This window comes from Meriones unguiculatus, chromosome 21 (genome assembly GCF_030254825.1).
Source record: "Meriones unguiculatus strain TT.TT164.6M chromosome 21, Bangor_MerUng_6.1, whole genome shotgun sequence".
NCBI lineage: Eukaryota > Metazoa > Chordata > Mammalia > Rodentia > Muridae > Meriones > Meriones unguiculatus.
Genome location: NC_083368.1, coordinates 29115400 through 29136600, shown reverse-complemented (window position 1 = coordinate 29136600; position 21201 = coordinate 29115400). Strand labels below are relative to the sequence as shown.

At 40.0% G+C, this 21201-nt stretch overlaps 1 protein-coding gene and 1 long non-coding RNA gene across 2 annotated transcripts in view; one reads left to right on the top strand and one right to left on the bottom strand.

The window, feature by feature from the left end:
* LOC110564858 (ATP-dependent translocase ABCB1) overlaps positions 1 to 21201 on the top strand; it is a 163061-nt gene that overhangs the window by 124498 nt on the left and 17362 nt on the right. The window contains exons 12-21 of the mRNA XM_060373880.1: positions 20 to 130; positions 307 to 432; positions 523 to 726; positions 991 to 1161; positions 3639 to 3800; positions 5691 to 5867; positions 6513 to 6659; positions 8582 to 8689; positions 12413 to 12490; positions 16183 to 16266. Coding sequence (XP_060229863.1) covers positions 20 to 130; positions 307 to 432; positions 523 to 726; positions 991 to 1161; positions 3639 to 3800; positions 5691 to 5867; positions 6513 to 6659; positions 8582 to 8689; positions 12413 to 12490; positions 16183 to 16266 — 1368 coding nt within the window. The remainder of the gene's footprint in view (positions 1 to 19; positions 131 to 306; positions 433 to 522; positions 727 to 990; positions 1162 to 3638; positions 3801 to 5690; positions 5868 to 6512; positions 6660 to 8581; positions 8690 to 12412; positions 12491 to 16182; positions 16267 to 21201) is intronic.
* LOC110564860 (uncharacterized) overlaps positions 16463 to 21201 on the bottom strand; it is a 44103-nt gene continuing 39364 nt past the window's right edge. Inside the window, exon 7 of the long non-coding RNA XR_009588179.1 lies at positions 16463 to 16565. This is a non-coding gene — a long non-coding RNA (uncharacterized LOC110564860). The remainder of the gene's footprint in view (positions 16566 to 21201) is intronic.

Genomic DNA, 21201 nt, shown 5'->3' with positions numbered 1-21201 from the left:
TTGCTTCTCATCCATACAGAAGCCCAGTATTGACAGCTTCTCAGTGAGTGGACACAAGCCAGACAACATTCAGGGAAATTTGGAATTCAAAAATATTCACTTCAGTTACCCATCTCGAAAAGAAGTTCAGGTATGGTGGCAATTTTCTGTTAGATGGAAAGTCCCTAATAGTTTCTAAAAGGTTATAGAGATGATTGTATGTAAAATCAAGGATGCTGTTGAATTGAGATGCCAGCAGTAGAACCTGCATGCATCTCTGACTGGGAATTGTCCTAACTAACGCTGACTTCTCCCGTGCCTTCGCAGATCTTGAAGGGCCTCAACCTTAAGGTGCAGAGCGGACAGACGGTGGCCCTGGTTGGCAACAGCGGCTGCGGGAAAAGCACCACTGTCCAGCTGCTGCAGAGGCTCTACGACCCCACAGAGGGCACGGTGAGTGGGCACGCAGCCCGCAGCAGTTGCCAGGGCCCAGCGTTCTGGCTCCGCGATCCTAAAGCGTGAAACCCACACGTGTTGTTTCAGGTCAGTATCGACGGACAGGACATCAGGAGCATCAACGTGAGGTATCTGCGGGAAATCATCGGCGTGGTGAGCCAGGAACCTGTGCTGTTTGCCACCACGATCGCTGAAAACATTCGCTACGGCCGGGAGGACGTCACCATGGACGAGATTGAGAAAGCCGTCAAGGAGGCCAACGCCTACGACTTTATCATGAAGCTGCCCCACGTGAGTCGTGCCTGACCGCTCTCACCCCAGGCTCAGAGAGTAGAGCTGGCCTGAGGCGGTCCACGTGAACTCAGGAAGCTTCTCTGAGCTGGAAGAACTTCCTTCGCAGGGGCCTCCCCTTACCTTGGGTCTTAAGCCCTCGCCTCCCTAACGTGATAGCTGTGCACTTCTTGCGCATCATCTTGGACATCCCAGCTCGAAATGTGACCCGAGACAGTTTGTTGCTTTGCTTTATTTTCCTGTTTTCTGATTGTTTAATTGTAGAAATTTGACACCCTGGTTGGTGAGAGAGGGGCGCAGCTCAGTGGGGGACAGAAACAGAGAATCGCCATTGCGCGTGCGCTGGTCCGCAATCCCAAGATCCTTTTGTTGGATGAGGCCACGTCAGCCTTGGACACAGAAAGTGAAGCCGTGGTCCAGGCCGCTCTGGATAAGGTCTGTGAACCCTTCTTTCTAATATGTAATTTCAACGTAAAATAAGATTCTATTATTTATTCTTCTTAATCTTGGTCTTAGGAAAGAAAAGCTTGATAGCTTCTATTACCTGTTATTGAAGAAAAGCACCGGGCTTCCATAATTGCTTTCTTGTTAAATTTCTGTTTCTTCCATTAAAAAAAAAATATATTGATCTTATTTGTGTGTATGTGTGTGCTTGCATGTGTGTGCAGGTGTCGGATGTTAGATCTCCTGAAGCTAGAGGCAATGGCAGTTATGAGCCACCAAATGTAGGTGCTTGGAATGATCTATGCAAGAGCAAGAAGCGCTCTTAACTACTAAGCCATTTCTCGACCCCACTTCTTTCTTCCTTTCTTCCTTTCTTTTTGAATTACAATAAATACGTTTTCATCAAAAGGCATGTAAGTAGCTTTTAATTAAAAATGGAAAATTAGTCTTCATTTGGGTCATGAAAATTTAGAGAAATAACCCTATTACTTATAGTATTGTCAACCAAAGAGAAATATGAGTAGAAGACAGTTAATACCACTTGATAACTATGGAATTGAAAGGAGAAATAACTGGCTCAGTCTGGTTTTGAGAGTTTATAATATTATAAAAAAAAAAAGAAAAGGAGGCAGAGGCAGGCAGATCTCTGTATTCAAGGCTAGCCTGGTCTACACAGTGATTTCCAGGACAGCCAAGGCTACACAGAAAAACCCTGTCTCAAAAAAAAAATCAAAAAGAAAATACAAATAGAAAATATAAAAATACAAAGCCACTTAATGCCGCTTGAAGAGCACGGGACTGAACATCCTCTTTCTCCAGGAGAGGGTGCATTGAATGATGGTGCTGGAGACCGCCTGGTCCATGAAACGTCCATGAGTATGACCGGAGTATGATCTCCCTGTGATTCTTGTTAGGACTTCCTCACTAATTAGATCAGAGGCTAGCCCTGTGGTCTTCAGCATATGATGGCCAGCTCTGTGAGAACCAGGAATGTGTAGACTTTCCAAGCGAAGGTCCTTTAAAGTTGAGCTTATCCCAGGAGATGGCAAAGGTAAGCTCTTGTTTTCTCCAGCTCTTCCCTTCCAATAAAGCAGCAGTTTGTGTTCCTTTAAGCATCTTGTCAATGAGCTTAATAGAGTTTTCTATTAGGGAGTGGAGGGAGCAGTGTGCCAAATATTCTGTGATCTAAAATGGAAGCAAGTGGAATTTTGACTATGTTTTTCCTCATTATTCTGCTTGTCTGTGATTCATGTCCCTGTGTCTCCTTATTTTTCCACATTAGAACACAGTTACTCGTAGAACATAGTTAAATAGTAGAACATAGATTATAGAACAAAATCAACAGACAAATTGATAGGAAATTACAGATAAAACCAATTAATGTTTATTTATAACTGTACTGTATTTATATTTATAATGTAAAGAAAATAATTTTTTCTTTACATTATACATTTTAGGGGGAAATTTTACATGCTTCCTCCCCTTTTCTTGAAACTATCCAAAGAATTAGTACATCATTCTTTAGTATGACTACCTAATTTTTCTAACATGTATTTCTTCTCTTAGAATTTTCCACTTCTGTTTCTCCACTTGTTAACCTTGATATCTGCAGCCCATTCGTGTGTGTGTGTGTGTGTGTGTGTGTGTGTGTGTGTGTATGTTTAGTTTTATTGCTAAATACTGCAAAACTACAGAGTGGTAGAAATTATAACCATTAAGAAAATTACAAAGGTTAAAAAATGTCAACAAGTTCTAGTGATTTGCATCCATTCCATATTAAGTTAAAGATGAAACTAGACACTTGAAAATATTTACATAGCTCTTCAGTTTTGCCCATAATTCTTGTAACTAGAAGCCAGTAGTGTTTCTTGAGCATTTATTTAAAGTCAGAGAACTAAGCCCTTTATCAGAGTAGATAGTCATCACAGCTGTTCTAAGAAGTGGTTACTCCATATTGGCTTTACATGTGAATGAACTCAACCTTACACAGGTTCGAGGACTGCATAAAGCCCTGGATGCCAGTTGAAAACTGAAGTCTAAGCTTTGCTCTTTGATATTTTCGTCTTGATTACCCATGAGGTCAATCTTGTAAAGCTTAGCCGATCCCTAGTTAGTATATATCAGTACAGCATCTTAAATAGACTTGTTTTATCTGGGGAATGCCTCAGCTCTAGGGTTTTTGATAAACTCTGGATTATCACAGAACTTTCGGCTTACTATAGGGGGTTAAGTAAAAATACTCAGAGACTTAAATTATATTAATATGTGAACATGTTTGTTTTTGTATGTATTGCAGCAGAACACTATTTTACACTATTATTATATTCATTGTGCCTTTATTAAAGCCAGATAATATTTTCATTGATGGTTTTTAGAGTATTCAAAGCAGTTATACTCGGCAAGATTAAGTTGACTGAGTTTTTGCTGTAATTATTCATGTATCAAAAGCCAGATTTCTCTCTCCTCAGGCTAGAGAAGGCCGGACCACCATTGTGATAGCTCACCGCTTGTCAACAGTTCGTAATGCTGATGTCATTGCTGGGTTTGATGGTGGTGTCATTGTGGAGCAAGGGAATCATGATGAGCTCATGAGAGAGAAGGGCATTTACTTCAAACTTGTCATGACACAGGTACAGCCGAACTCCAGAAATGTCCTACTTTATCTTGATGATATGCTATCATTATCTTTAATCTGTAGATAAATGTTACTTGATTGGATAATCTTGGAATACAGAAGTGTGCTTAGGGAGTTTTTTAGAACATAGGCCTGCATCTTTATGTCTGATCCTATAGCTTGACTCAAGCCACACTGCTGACTTGCTGTCTGTAGGGCAGAGTTAAGCACTAAATTGTGACTTGATGAGTATCAATTTATAGTACATGGTTCTTCCATGCTCTTTATCACATACAGTGAGTTGAACTAAATAATGTGATATGAAACTTCTTGACACTTCTAAACGGTTATGAAAACTCAATCTTTTCTTTTGTGTTTTGTGTTATGGGTTATTGATATTTATTATTGATTTATCTTTTAGTTAAGCAGCAGTTATTCCTAAACAAGCCGTATACCCAAATCACCACACAGAGACTAAGATGTATTTAGTTAACCTAGAGCACAGTGGTAGGCAATGATTACTCCATCCTAAACCTCCAAGCCTGCATAGTTTCCTATCATTCAGATTTCACCCATTATACTTGCTTTTAGTCATATCTTAGGTCTGGTTCATCTCTCCTCATGGTTTCAAGTCCTCTCCTGCTGATCTCTGCTCCTTCCCTCCCTCCTTCCTTCCTTCCCTCCTTCCTCCCTCCTTCCTTCCCCTCCCCAGGATATTCCACCCTATTCTCTCCAGTGCACAGCATTGGCTGGTTGTTTAATTGACAGTTACAGAGAACAAATGTTTACACAAAGTTTACACAAACTTGAGACAAGTGATGCTTAGAATAAGCATCACAATGCAATGTTGGGGTTTAAACCAGATAGTGGGGTAGAGAAATCAGCATTTGAATGAATAAGGGTAAATTGTATACATTCCAAAAGAACATTATACCAACAGTTTTGGATTTGTTCCCTCTAGGGGACTGCTGGAGAGGTGCTTTGAAGGCTGTCCTCTGAAGAGGCTCCCCACACCCCTGCCAACTTTCTCATGGTTCTTGGTTCAAGTGCATGTGCGTGCTCTCTCTGTCTCTCCTATCCTCCTTCTCTTATCACTTCTCCTCTCTCTCCTTATCTTTCTCTCATTTCATTCATAATGAAACTCCTCTCTATGCTTTAAAGGGAAGCTTCTCTTTAGGGCCTGGTGATATTTAGATCTCCATGAATTGTATTCTTTCTGTTTAAATCTTTCTCCCACCTGAGACCCAATCATAGTCTTGAGGACCTCTTGTTCTAACAATACTAGAGCCTAGAAGAAATTATGATTATGTTTCAGCTTCATTTCTGCTCTACTATTTTTATATAACAGTATTCAGGACTAGTGCTTTAGATTGACTTCTTTCTTCCTTCCATCCCTCCTTCCTTTTTTCCTTTTTTTTTTTTTGGAAAGAGAAAAAGCAAAGAAGGATAATGAAGGAAAAGTGGAAAAATTTTAAGTTGACTCATCCATCATAATAGTTAATTAGGTACACATGATAGTGAAATTGAATGGTGAAAATGTATATCAAATTCTGAAGGCTTAGTAAAAAAAAATACATTTTTTAAAAAACACATTTCATTAAAAAATCTAAAACATTTCACTTTTGATTTGCTATTCTGCTTTAAAAGCAATGTTGTTTGAGCCACATATTCCCAGGAAAGACATGACTAAAGAAGATACATGGAACAAATGTTATTTTATTTCAGCATAGTCACAAATAATTCTTAATATTTAGGGTTTTTTTTCTCCCAACATATCACAAGAAGGAATAGTAGTTTAATTTCACCCCTTCCTTTGATTTAAGTAATTCAATAATATTTTTGATATTTATTTTCAATGATTAATTTTCATTGTTTGACTTTAAACTATATTTCTTATTTATTTTAGACAGCAGGAAATGAAATTGAATTAGGAAATGAAGTTTGTGAATCTAAAAATGAAATTGATAATTTAGACATGTCTTCAAAAGATTCAGGATCCAGTCTCATAAGAAGAAGATCAACTCGCAAAAGCATCCGTGGACCACATGACCAAGACAGGAAGCTTAGTACCAAAGATGCCCTGGTATGGACAAGGATCTAATACTATGCCTTCCATTCTCCCCATGAGCCTTCTAAGTTGAGTATGCTTAGGCTGAAGAAGGAGTGGGAACTACAGTATATTTTATATAATCCTTTTGTCCTGGTCTCCAGAGTGTTCCAGAAACCTAAATGGTGATGTTCAATTTAGGTTTAAGAATGAGAATTAATAACAAGATGTTTATAAATAGAGCTTAGAATATGTAGATACTATAGTAGGTCTTTAAGTATTAATATATCTACTCTAATTATCTTTATTGGTCAATATTCTTGTCATCTGCTGAATGCCAAGAATTAAATATTTGTAGAAGCATCATTCATTTCTAAAACAACCAAAGAGGTACTATAATGTTGTCATTGTATTTGAAGGGAAAAGTCTGTCAACTGATAAGGAATAAAAATAGGATAAATATTTATTTTAAAAACTTGTACCCCTCTTGTAAGTCCAAAACTTGGATGGTGAAGACAGATTAGATATTCAAGATGCAGTTTATTTGAAGGCAGCCTTAAATAAATGAGCCTCCACCTACACAAGATAAGAAAACTCTGTTCCCATGGAAGACCTCTACACAGTAAAATCAGTGATAATCTTTAAAAAAAAAAATCTTGTTTTAATGTATATGTTTTCTAGGATGAAGATGTGCCCCCGGCTTCCTTTTGGCGAATCCTAAAGTTGAATTCAACTGAGTGGCCTTATTTTGTGGTTGGTGTATTTTGTGCCATAATAAATGGAGCCTTGCAACCTGCATTTGCCATAATATTTTCAAAGGTTGTGGGGGTAAGTGATTATATCCATTTTTACATCTACTTGTGAATCTTGACTAGAAAATGAATGAATTATCTTAAATAATATATGTGACCTAAAAACATTTCCCGTCACATGAAACCGGCTTGGTTGAAACTATAATTGAAGTTTGGTTTATAAGAAGGACAATTTTGTAAGCATCTTTTGTGTTAGTTTCTATCTAGGTCCCTAATGGTTTTTACCCTAGGGCCCAGGGTACCTGCTTCTTGAAATAGTCAATGGAACTAGGGAATTCAGTCTTTCATACTTGCCAACATTAAGCTCTGAGGCAGAATCATGAACTGTTACCTAACTGCTCTGCACAGGGACTCTTTCATGTTTGTGAGACTGAGCTGACAATGGCCTGTTACATAACATACACACTGGTCAGCCCATGAGCAGGCCCACATTCAACACACGCTTCCTAAGACTCTACATTCATTAGCTTTTCCTCACTGTGACGGACACTTGAGGGTCTTTGTCTTTGTCTTTTTCTGTGTTACAGAATTGAGCCCATGTTCTCCCATGTTCTAGACAAGCGCTGCACATCCCTTGCCCTGTATTATTTTTACTTGGAGGCAAGGTCTTGCTAAGTTGCCCAGTTTGGTCTTGAGTTTTCAGGGAATTTTGCATGTAGAATTTTCTCACAGTTTCCTAGGTTTCAGTCTAAGGTTGTTGTGAGCCTGAGGCGTGGCATCCTGGTATATGAACAGGATGGCAGAAGCTGCCCTCTCATGGAAACACAAGAAAGATAGGAATGATCAAGGAACAAGACAAATATTTTCAAGAATCCTTCTCTCAATGTGTTTTCCTTCCCTGCTGAGTGATTATGTTTGAGTTCTTTCAGCCCCAAACATCTTTTTAGCACTTCTAATCATCTCTGTAAAGGTTTCCATGTAAGGCCTCAATCAGTTGGCTGTCATTGCCACCAAGCTTTCTGACTGTAACTCCCACAGGAAATACTGCCAAAAGTACCTTTCTGAAAGGTTGAATCAATGATACCTCTTCTCATCAGCAAGAATACATAAATACATTCTCTCCTGACACCCTTTAAAATGTCCACATAGTTGAGTTGGGGATGTAGAGATGGCTCAGTAAAATGCTTGCTGTGCATGCAAACCTGTGTTTGATCCCCAACACCAGTGTAAAAAATCAGGTGTCATAATGAACACTTACCATCCCAGTATTGGAGAGATGGAGATAAGAGGATTCCCCGGGCTCAGTGGGCCAGTCATTCTAGTCTAATTGGTCAGCCCTGGTCCAGTGAGAAACAGCATCGTACAAACCAAGGTGGAGGGGCTGAAAATCAGCTCAGTGGTTAGGAGCAATTGCCATTCTTCCAAGGAAGCCACAGTTCCAAGTACCCACCTGGTGGTTCACAATCACTGTAACTCCAGTTCCAGGGGATCTGAACCCTCATGAGACCCAGGCGCACACATAGTGCACATACATACATGTAGGCAAAACCTCATACTCATAAAAATAAAATAAGTAAATCTAAAACACACAGTGGGATTCTCCTAAGCAATACACTAGCTTGACCTCTGGCCTTCATACACATGTACTTACCCCTTATAGACAAACACAAAGAAATGACACGATACAGTCTGTTACCAAGAAAGCGAAAAGGAGAGTATTTGTTTGTATTTTACAAAGAAGCTTGACACCTGATCCTCTAAGAGGAGCGCGTGAGTACAGAATTGGGTGAATTTGTGAAGGACAGACATTCCTCCCTCAACAAAGGCAGAAGGCGGGGACAGTGTGTGGGGGGGTCCCTTTTAGGAGCCCTTCAGTCAACCCTGTTCCAGCGTACAAAGGCTCTTCCAGTCCCTAAACTGTGTCGTGTGTGAAACCGTGCAGGCGTGGAATGCTTTCTTAGTGATGGAACTAACAACCCTTCAAATATTTTTTCATAGGTTTTTACAAGTGGTAAGGATGATGAAACCCAACGGCGTGACAGCAACTTGTTTTCCCTATTGTTTCTGGTCCTTGGAATCATTTCTTTTATCACATTTTTTCTTCAGGTAAATGACTTACTTTCACTTGATCCATTCAAATGGATTTATAAATATATGTACTTGTCCTTATAAAATCATTCCACTTTTACCATGGCCAGTGATAGCCAGATTATTTTTTATCCTCTGACTCGATCCTCACCTTTTCTTTCCAAATCAAACATGGCCCAAATGGAAACAGTTATGTAATCACATTGAACAGGTTGTTCTATGTAGCATGGAAATGGAAGGTGGAAACTTAAGTACGGGCTTTGGGGTAAGCCCTGGACATCAGTTTGGATGTACATTCTACTGGTCAATCTGAATAGTCAGAGAAATGTCTTTCCTGACAAATAAATGAAACTCCCCAACAGGTCACACTCACAAAAGTGAAAAAAAAAGCCTCAGTTACCGAAAAATGACAGTCCTAAAATATTTTTATAATTTTTTATTATTATTATTATTTATTACAATTTATTCATTTGGTATTCCAGCTGTAGTTCCCTCCTTCATCTCCTCCTGGTCTCACCCTCCCTCCCCATTTCCTCCCCTAGTCCACTGATAAGGGAGGTCCTCATCCCCTACTATCTGACCATAGCCTATCAGGTCTTATCAAGACTGTCTGGATCCTCTTTCTCTGTGGCCTCACTGACGTGATCAAAGAGCCAGCCATGAGTCCATGTCAGAGACAGCTCCTGCTCCCCTTACTAGGGAACCCACTTGGACAATGAGCTGCCATGGGCTAATCTGAGCAGGAGTCTAGATTCTCTACATGCATGGTCCTTGTTTGATGCATCAGTCTCTGCAGGACCCCCTGAGGCCAGAATTTTTTTTTTTTTGGCTCTATTGGTCTCCTTGTGGAGCTCCTGTCTCCTCCAGGTCTTTCTTTCTCCCCCTTCTTCCATAAGATTCCCTGTACCCCGCCCAAAGTATAGCTATGAGTCTCAGCATCTGTTTTGATACCCTGCTGGGTAGTCTTCCAGAGGCCCCTGTGGAAGGCTCCTGTCCTAGTCCTGTCTTCTCCTACTTCGATGTCTATCCTCTTTGCCCTTCTGAATGAGGATTAAGCCTCTTTCATAGGGTCCTCCTTGTTATTTAGCTTTTCTAGGACTATATATTTTAGTATGTTTATCCTATATTATATGGTTAATATCCACTTATAAGTGAGTATATACCAAGAAATTAGGGAAACAACACCCTTCGCAATAGCCACAAATAACATAAAGTACCTTGGTGTGACTCTAACCAAGCAAGTGAAAGATGTGAATGAAAAAAAACCTTCAAGTCTCTGAAGAAAGAAATTGAAGATATCGGAAGATAGAAAGATCTCCCATGCTCATGGATTGGTAGAATTAACGTAGTAAAAATGGCCATCCTACCAAAAGCAATCTACAGATTTAATGAAATTCCCATCAAAATACCAACATAATTCTTTACAGATCTTGAAAGAACAATTCTCATTTTCATATGGAAAAACAAAAAACCCAGAATAGATGAAACAATCCTGTACAATAAAAGATCTGGAAGTATCTCCATCCCTGATCGAAAGCTGTACTGTAGAGCAACAGTTATAAAAACTGCATGGTACTGGCATAGAAACAGACTGGAATCGAACAGAAGACCCAGAAATGAACCCACACACCTACGGATATTTGATTTTTGACAAAGAAGCCAAAACCATACAATGGAAAAAAGATAGTATCTTCAACAAATGGTGCTGGTCTAACTGGATGTCTATATGTAGAAAAATGCAAATAGATCCATATTTATCACTTTGCACAAAACTAAAGTCCAAGTGGATCAAAGACTTCAACATAACACCAGACACACTAAATCTGTTAGAAGAAAAAGTGGGGAAGAGCCTTGACCTCATTGGCACAGGAGACAACTTCCCGAACAGAACACTATCAGCACAGGCTCTAAGATCAACAATCAATAAATGAGACCTCATGAAACTGAAATGATACTGTAAAGCAAAGGATAATGTCAACAGAACAAAATGACAGCCTATAGACTGGGAAAGTATCTTCACCAACCCTATATCTGACAGAGGGCTAATATCCGGAATATATAAAGAACTCAAGAAGTTACACACTAACAAACTAAGTAATCCAATTTAAAAATGAGGTACAGAGCTAAACAGAGAATTCTCAACAGAGGAATATCAAATGGCAGAGAAACACTTAAAGAAGGGGGAGATAGAAAGACCTGGAGGAGACAGGAGCTCCACAAGGAGAGTAACAGAACCAAAAATTCTCAGCCCAGGGGTCTTTTCTGAGAGTGATATTCCAACCAAGGACCATGCATGGAGATGACCTAGAACCCCTGCACAGATGTAGCCCATGGCAGCTCAGTGTCCAAGTGGGTACTCTAGTAAGGGGAACAGGGACTGTCTCTGACATGAACTCAGTGGCTGGCTCTTTGATCACCTCTCTATGAGAGGGCAGCAGCCTTACCAGGCCACAGAGGAAGACAATGCAGCCAGTCCTGATGAGACCTGATAGGCTAGGGTCAGAGGGAAGGGGAAGAGGACCTCCCCTATCAGTGGACTTGGAGAGGGACATCGGAGGAGAAAAGGGAGGGAGGGAAGGTGGGAGTTAGAGGGAATGAGGGAAGAGGCTACAGCTGGGATACAAAGTGAATAAACTGTAATTAATATTTAAAATAAAAATTTAAATTTAAAAGAGAGAGAGAAAAAAAAAGAAATGTTCAACGTCCTTAGTCATCGAGGAAATGCAAATCAAAATGACCCTAAAATTTTTAGGAAACAGGTACAAGGCATTTTGCAGCCTGCAGATCATTTGGATCAAATGTGATCACAAATGAACTAAATGTTCTTGCAGTGTAGTGTGGGAAGGCATAAAGTATGGACTTTGGTATTAGACATGGGGTGAAAATCACTTGCACATATACAGGTTATGTGTCTAGTAATTTAAGCTGTCTAATCCTCAGTTTCCTTATCTGTAAAATGCAGAAATAGTGCTTCTTCATAATTAAGAGAGCTTGTGTGACCAAGTGTTCAGACTGATGAGAGGTTTTATGTAACAGCTTATTGAGTATAATTAATCATTTACTGAATATATCAATAATTAGTCTACATGTGATTTTAAACTAAAACTAAAATAAGTTTTTAAATTAACACATTCTAAGTCTATATTACTATTTTAACAGTTAGCCCTTATGTAAATGCTCTTAGGTAAATCTAAATTGGTTTCTTTACTACATTCTAATATATTATTATTCTTTTAACAGAAAAGACATTATTCTTAACATTATAGGAACACAATAGGAAAAAAAGGATTGTTTCTTTACTAAATAACTAAAAAATTCATTATAGAACTTGGCCTTGGTAGAATAAATAGGACACCGTCTGCCTGTAAGAGTGTTTTTTGAAATGTGCAGTTGCTCCATGAGACGTTGGTAAGAGACTGAGAGGAAGGCAGCTGTAAGCTGCTCACCCCTGCTTTGACGGTTGGGGTGGTAAAGTACAGAGAGGGAAAGCACAGTATAGTGGTGAGTCTGAGTCGGCCACAACTGCAAACCCACGTTAAGGATAGTCAGTGGATCCAAGGACTTCCAATGTGTATACACAGCCCCGTGCCCAAGTGCTCCCTGAGGACCAGGCAGGGAACTCATTGAGGGCAGGAGCTCAGATGGTGAGTCCCACACCCTGCTCAGGACTCCCACAGACCTTCATTCAGACTGTGTAATTAATTGCTGCCTGAATCCCTGACCAGTCCTTGTTCCTCTTAGGGCTTCACCTTCGGCAAAGCTGGAGAGATCCTCACCAAGCGACTCCGCTACATGGTTTTCAAGTCCATGCTGAGACAGGTACGGCTGTCGAGGGTAGCACCCGGGGGCGAGTATGACTCCTCCTGAGCTCCGTGGTCACAGATGGTTGGAGCTCAGGCTATAGGTTGTTCAGACCGAGATCCTTTGTTGGTCACCCTCAGCCTCCAGATAGTTATTTGCTGTAGGCTGGCATAAAGAACTAGTCTGTGTTGAGTTAGTGTTTCCTGATGACTCTCCACTTTTTATGCTTTTTATCTCAGCAATGAGAGGCAATGGAAGCAGAAGTGGTCCTTTATGCTTTATCTCATCCCAAAGGCAGAAAAGCGTTAGAAAGGGTCTTCTATGCCCTTGTGCCCTCTGTTGAGTTCTTTCTCCCATGTACTCAGAACATTCTGTCATGACTCTCTGTTGTAAAAGGAACTTTTACTCACCAGTTTCAATTGTTGCCACAGAGGCTTACTGCCTCTCTCTGCTAACCTAGCCTGAGTCCTGGAAGCTTCTAGCCTCCACACAATCTCACCTAGGCCCAGAATGTTTTCAGCTTCTGAGACTTACTGCTTAATAAGTTTCTTGTTCTTACTGAGCTCTGGGCTGGCTGGTTCAACTCAGCTGCTCTGGCTCGAACTCCTCGCCCAGCTGACTTACTCAATCTGGCTTTTCTCTTGGCCCCTAAATTGCTCTGCTTGAACTCAGACTAACTCCAGCAAACTTTTCTAATCTTCTGGCTTTTTCTTACTCTCTGGCTCATTTTGTCTTCACCCGTGCTTAGCTTGTTTTCTGATTCAGCCTGTCTCAGTATATCTGTCCTAGTAAAGCTACCTCCTCTCTCTTCATTCTCTGTGTTGCTCCCTTTCAGTAGCTTCCCTTTCCTCTCTGTTCTTGTGAGAGTTGGGCATATCCTATTCTGTCAAATCTTTCTCTGCTTTGTCGATTCTTCTGCCATTCAATTTATATATCACTTTCAAACATGAGTGCTTCCTTCTACAGACTAATTTTACCTTCATTGTTAGGGTTTAAAGGTGTGTACCACCATACCTGGACCTAAGCTTTTCTTTACCTGAAACTTGCTTTGTACCAGGTTGGGCATGAACTCAGATCTGCTTGCCTGTGTCTCCTTGATTAAAGGTGTGTTTAGATCCCAGTCGCAAGGTCTTTGGATGTGACCTCTTGCCAGAGCAGCCATGTTCTGAATTAAAATTTCTCTATACTCTATACCTGGAGATCTTTTGCCCAACTTTAAATTCATTTTCATGGCCCATTCCTCACTGTTGAGATTCTTTGCTGAGGGAAGACTAAAATAGTAACCCAAATTACAGTGTTATTAGCTGTCATAACTTAATATGAGTATCTGTTACATCCAGGTCCCTACCCACTGACAATATTTTTAGCAGTCCACCTTCAAAGTGAGAAAGTATAGCAATCATGAAATGTTGTATGCTATCTTAAGATGTCCCTTTTAAAATTGCTAATTGTCTCCATAAATTGATGCTCCTGATACTGAAGTGTTCAACTTTTTTTTTCATTATAATGTGATATTGTTGTTTACAAACTTTTCAGATGACATTAATAGCATCCTTAGACACACAAGATGCATGGGCTACAGTTGGATATGGCCACAAGCTGCCCCACAAGACTAGGATGTGATACAGAGGTAGAGCCTAGAATCCATAGGGCCCATTTCAGTCCCCAACACTGAAAACAAAACAAAACAAAAACTTAGTTTCTTGTGTTCAACACTGAAAAAAAATAGCAGTTTCTTGTGTTCAAATTTCTAGAAGACAGTCCCTTTCTACTCTGCCTACAACCACTTATGTATTTCTAGACAGAGTTAGCTAATGGTGTCTTTACACACGTAGCTAGCTAATGAGAGTCACAGTTGAAACAGAACCCAGTGCGCAAGAGAGCACTCTTCTCAGGAAGTCCCTCTTCTTGGACTCTCCAGTCAAGCCAAATCCATCCTCTTGTTTTAAGATAAGGTCACTTGTACCTGTTTACCTCAAGCTCAAAATGCAGCTAAGCATAATATTGACCTCCATCTCTCAAGTTCTGGGGTCAAAGCTTTCAAGACATATCTAGAGTCTAGATTTTACATAAGCGATCTGAATGTTGGCCTTGGACAGTACCGAATTCCCTATTACCCTGTCAGCCTCCAGGCCAACTTCCAGGTCCAGTATACTCCAAGGGCTGAGCAGATGGTACATATGAACGTATAAATTGCCCTGTAAAACAGGGATACCAGAGCTGCTGTTTATAAAGAATAGGACTAAATTCTGCAAGGTGTTCACATCTGAATGGCTGCTGTCTTCAAGAATGCCGCATTCCAGTGGGGGAACACTTAAAAACCTGAGTACTTACTAAAAAGTCAATTGGTATACATTGTATTTCATTTTCTAGCTTTTCAAAAAAAATAGTTATTTTGTTAATACAGATTACTAATTCAGGTTACATCTTGGAAACTAAAGATGTATCTGTGACAGACATAAATTCATAATTAAAAATCACAGTATGTTTATTTTAAACTACATGAGGATGTGAGATAGCTTAGCTGTTAAAGGTGTGTGAGCTGACTTTCATCTCCAGAGTCCACAAATTAGCTAATGGTGTCTTTATACAAAGTAGAAGGACAGCACCAATTCCCACATATTGTCCTCAGCTCTCCACACATGTGCCATGGCAAGTTCATGCATCCACCCACATACAATCTATCATAAATAAATATAAAATATGAAAATGCAAGGTGTTTTACAAATGAAATAGCTTATTATGTTGTTTGTACATTTTAATCTAGATTTTTTTATTTGTTTTTAAATCAGTTCATTTATTCTGCCCTGATGAGCGTTAACTATCTGCTGGTTTATCTTTCCTCTTCTGATATTAATAAATGTTTCACACTTTAATATTTCCAAACTTGAACTTTTTATTTTTCCTTCCCCAGCAGGCTTACCCCATACCTACTCTTTCTACCTCTCTGCCAGTTGTTCAGACTCAAACCATAATGACTCCCCAAGTTGTTTAACGTTGCATCAGCCTCCTAGCTAGTTTCATTACCTCTGTTCACATCCCAATTTAGAGGCAGCCTGGATCTTTCAGGGAAAGTCTATACACAGCCAAAGGCTGTGAGAGTAAGCATCCCCACTCACACCACACAGGTCATCTTCAGGGCACTGTAGGTAATTGCACAAAGGCTTAGGGGAACCCGAGTAAGACAATTAGGTTACCTACAGGATGTAAAGCTTTTTCACTTCTGTGTGAGCAGATCAAGTGTGCCTTGGCTTCAAGGCCTTTGCAAGAGTTCTATCTTTCATTCCCTTCTCTTTCCTCATTTTGGTCTCTGTCCACATATTGCCTTGGAAGGGCTCCCCTGTCTCTTTCCTGCTCTGTAAAGCATTACCTTTCCCAACATCTTTACCCTTCTCACCCTGCTCTCTTTCTCCAATATGTTCATTGCAGTTTGGGATAGCGTATGCTCCCTTCGGTGTGCCTTCCAGCTATAGAAGGAAGTCTTGAAGACATCAGCAACTTTGTCAGCGTTCATTGTTTAACATTTAGAGTCAGGCTTTGAACAAAGTTGAGATTAAGACAGATGAAATAATCTATTTTTGTTTGTGTTTTCTGAGTGTGAAATGCAGAGGGTTTGAATGCTAAACAAAACTGTCTCTGTCACCTTCCTCTTGCAGCTAAAGTCACATAAGTAGGAATTTAAGACTGTCATCACTCTTTTTGTACCATAGGACGTGAGCTGGTTTGATAACCCTAGAAATACCACTGGAGCACTGACCACCAGGCTTGCCAATGATGCTGCTCAAGTTAAAGGGGTAGGTGCTTCCTTTCAGTAGCTGTTCATCTTGATCCTGTTTTAGGCTTAGCATGAACTTGACTTCTTGATAACGTGTCAACGGTCACCGGTTTAAAGAAACTGTAACTAGCTATCTGTATTAATTACTTTTCTATTGCTGTGATAAAACACCATGACCAAAAGCAACTTATAAAAGGAAGAGTTTATTTGGATTCAAAGTTCCAGAGGGTTAAGAGTAAACAAACCATGGCAGAGAAATGTGGCAGCAAGGGGCAGGTGTGACAGGAGAAGCTGGAGCCGGTGAGATCATATCTTCAACTGCAGGCAGAAAGCAGAGACAGTGAACGGGAAGTGGGATAAGACTCCAAATTCTCAAGGCCTGCCCATGCTATGACAAGTAAAGTTATGAATTTGAATGCACACAGAACTGTAAAACTGCAGCATGAATCTTAAAAATTAGTTTTAGGTGGCTCTCTGCTTAAAACAAACCAATAACAAAGCCCATGCTATAGATACAAGTGTATAAAACTTAAGAGAACAAAATGAGCACTGATTAAAGTAATTTTGAGCTTCCCTAAACAGACAATTGATTTGCTCTTGTGGAATCAATGCAGTAGGTCATATTGTTAAAAGGTGACTGGGTGGGGCTTGGAGGTATAGGATCAAGGGCTGCCTCATTTACGGAAGAAAGGTTTCAATGATGTGATAAAAGCAAGAGGCTTGAAGTATGCCTCTAAAGGAGTGTTCCACACAGAAGAACAAGTATAAAGGACCCAAGAGTAGACCATAAACAAGTCTCATAGCAAGGAGGTAAAAACACTAGATGAAAGGAAAAGGAAGAGTCATATTTTGTGGTCAGCATCATACTAAGAATGGATAAAAACTCATTGTTAAGTTTTAAAAGTGGGAATTATGTGACTGTTATGTGAATAACAACTGAGAGGGGCAAAAATAGAGATAGAAAATCTATTACAATAATTTAGAAGGAGTCTCCTAGGGTGGTCATATTAAAGTGACAAAACGTAGTTGATTCTGAATATATTTTAAAGCTATAGCCTACAAAATTTATTGGTTAGATTAGAAGATGGATTTGAGAGATAAGATTGATGAGTAAAATGTTTGGCCTGCATAAATGAAAAACTAAATGCAGTTGTTCTTTAATAAATTGGAATCCTATCGTAGGATGAGGATTGGGGAGATATTGAGAGCTCTGTATGTGACTTAATTAGTCATGAAGCCCATGTTAGATGACCAGCTGGACATGTAAAAAAGACAGGACATTTTGTGTGTCTAGAGTTTAGCGGAGAAATCTGATCTGGAAATACACACTTTAGATTTTTTTTTCAGTGAGATGGTAACTTTTTTTACTAATTACACTTTATTCACTTTTTATCCCCCATAAGCCCCTCTCTCCTCCCCTCCCGATCCCTCCCTTCCACCCCCTTCTTCACGCATGCCCCTCCCCAAGTCCACTGATAGGAGAGGTCCCCCTCTCATTCTTTCTGATCTTAGTCTATCAGATCACATCAGGAATGGCTGCATTGTCATCTTCTGTGGCCTGGTAAGGCTGCTCACCCCTCAGGGGAAGGTGATCAAAGAGCAGGCCTATCAGATTATGTCAGAGGCAGTCCCTCTTTTCATTACTATGTAACCCATTTGGACACTAAACTGCCATGGGCTACATCTGTGCAGGGGTTCTAGGTTATCTCCAAGCATGGTACTTGGTTGGAGTATGAGTCTCTGGGAAGACCCCTGTGTTCAAATTTTCTGGTTCTGTTGCTGTCCTTGTGGGGTTCCTGCCCTCTCCAGCTCTTATTTCCCATTTCTTACATAAGATTCCATGCACTCTGCCCAACAGTTGGCCATAAGTCTCAGCATCTGCTTTGATAGTCTGCAAGGCAGAGCCTTTCAGAGACCCTCTGTGGCAGGTTCCTAGGTTGTTTCCTGTTTTCTTCTTCTTCTGATGTCTATCCTCTTTGCCTTTTGAGATGGGGATTAAGCCTTTTAGTCAGGGTCCTCTCTCTTGATTAGTTTCTATAGATGTACAGATTTTAGTAGGTTTATCTTATGTTATATGTCTATATGAGTGAGTATATACTCTGTGTGTCTCTCTGCTTCTGGGACAACTCACTCAGGATGATCCTTTCCAATTCTCACCATTTACCTGCAAATTTCATGATTTCCTTATTTTTCATTGCAGAGTAAAACTCTATTGTGTAGATATACCACAATTTCTGCATCCATTCTTCAGTTGAGGGGCATCTGGGCTGTTTCCAGCTTCTGGCTATTACAAATAAAGCTGCTACAAACATGGTTGAGCAAATGTCCTTATTGTGCACTTGAGCCTCTTTTGGATATATGCCTAAGGAGTGGTATGGCTGGATCTTGAGGAAGCACTATTCCTAGTTGTCTGAGAAAGTACCAGATTGATTTCCAGAGTGGTTGTACAAGTTTACATTCCCACCAGCAGTGGAGAAGGGTTCCCCTTTCTCCACAACCTCTCCAGCATGTGTTGTCACTTGAATTTTTTATCTTGGCCATTCTGATGGTGTAAGGTGAAATCTCAGGGTCGTTTTGATTTGCATTTCCCTAATGGCTAATGACGCTGAGCATTTCTTTAAGTGTTTCTCTGCCATTCGGTATTCCTCTACAGAGAATTCTCTGTTTAGCTCTGTTCCCCATTTTTTAATTGGATTACTTGGTTTGTTGCTTTTCAGCTTCTTTAGTTCTTTATACATACTGGATATTAACCCTCTGTCAGATAAAGGGTTGGTGAAGATTCTTTTCCAATCTGTAGGCAGTCATTTTGTTTTGATGACAGTGTCCTTTGCTTTACAGAAGCTTTTCAATTTCATGAGGTGCCATTTATTGATTGTTGTTCTTAGAGCCTGTGCTGTTGGTGTTCTGTTCAGCAAGTTGTCTCCTGTATCAATGAGTTCTAGGGTCTTCCCTACTTTTTCTTCTAACCGATTTAATATGTCTGGTTTTATGTTGAGGTCTTTGATCCACTTGGACTTTAGTTTTGTGCAGGGTGATAAGTATGGATCTATTTGCATTTTGCTACATGTAGACATCCAGTTAGACCAGCACCATTTATTGAAGATGCTATCTTTTTTCCATTGTATGGTTTTGGCATCTTTGTCAGAGATCAGGTATCCATAAGTATGTGGGTTTATTTCTGGGTCTTCTTTTCGATTCCATTGATCCACCATTCTGTTTCTATGCCAGTACCATGCAGTTTTTATAACTGTTGCTCTATAGTACAGCTTAGATCAGGGATGGAGATACCTCCAGAAGATCTTTTATTTTAGAGAATTGTTTTAGCAATTCTGGGTTTCTTGTTATTCCATATGAAGTTGAGAATTTTTCTTTCCAGGTCTGTAAAGAATTGTGTTGGTGATTTGATGGGAATTGCATTGAATCTGTAGGTTGCTTTTGGTAAGATGGCCATTTTTACTATGTTAATCCTGCCCAGCCATGAGCATGGGAGATCTTTCTATCTTCTGATATCTTCTTCTAATTCTTTCTTCAAAGACTTGAAATTTTTTTCATACAAGTCTTTGACTTGCTTGGTTAGGGTTACACTAAGGTACTTTATGTCATTTGTGGCTATTGCGAAGGGTGTTCTTTCCCTAATTTCTTTCTCAGCCCTTTTGTCTTTTGTATGCAGGAGGGCTATTGATTTTTTTTTTTTTTTTTAGTTAATTTTGTATCCGGCCACTTTGCTGAAGGTGTTTATCAGCTGTAGGAGTTCCCTGGTAGAGCTTTTGGGGTCACTCACGTATACTATCATATCATCTGCAAATAGTGATAATTTGACTTCTTCATTTCAAATTTGTATCCCCCTGATCTCCTTCAACTGTCTTATTGCTCTAGCAAGGTCTTATAGAACTATGTTGAAGAGATATGGAGAGAGTGAGCAGCCTTGTCTTGTCCCTGATTTCAGTGAGATTGCTTTAAGTTTCTCTTCGTTCAGTTTGATGTTGGCTATAGGCTTGCTGTATATCACCTTTACTATATTTAGATAAGTGCCTTGTATCCCTGATCTCTCCAATACTTTAAACATGAATGGATGTTGGATTTTGTCAAATGCTTTTTCAGCATCTAGGGAGATTATCATGTGTTTTTTTTTCTTTCAGTTTGTTAATATGGTGGATCACATTGATGGATTTCCGTATATTGAACCACCCCTGCATACCTGGGATGAAGCCTACTTGGTCATAGTGGATAATATCTTTGATGTGTTCTTGTATTTGGTTTGCAAGTATTGTGTTGAGTATTTTTACATCAGTGTTCATAAGGGAGATTGGCCTGAAATTCTCTTTCTTTGTTGGGTCTTTGTGAGGTTAAGGCACCAAGGTGACTGTGGCTTCATAGAATGAGTTTGGTAATGTTCCTTCTGTTTCTATTTTGTGGAATAGTTTGAAGAGAACTGGAGTTAGCTCTTCTTTGAAGGTCTGGTAGAATTCTGCGCTGAAACCATCTGGTCCTGGGGACTTAGTGCCTGCATGACCTGGGATCTCTTCCATGTTCTGGCTGGGTGGTCTGAGAGTGGACCCAGTGATTCCCATGCCGTGGGGCTTTCCTCTCACCTGGGAAACATGATTGCTGTTGTTTTAGGGCCCAGAGTTCAGTCTCTTGGTCGCTGTATGGAAAATGTTGTCCTGTTCCTCAGATACAGTGTTCTCCTGGCGCCGCCATCTTGTCCCCCCCTCGAGATGGTAACTTTTAAAGACATAAAAAAATATGACCAAGAAATCTTATGTGAAGAGTCACTCTTGAGTCCTGATGTCTCTGGGATGTGAGGATGAGAACGGAGAGTTTAAGACGTAGAAGAGTGGTATCCCAGAAGTGAGATTTTAAAAAGTGTTTTAAGAAGGGAGCAAGTAGGGTATAGATGGCTGGACATTTGCATAGCATACTGATGGTTGTCCCAAGGACTGTCTGGGAAAGA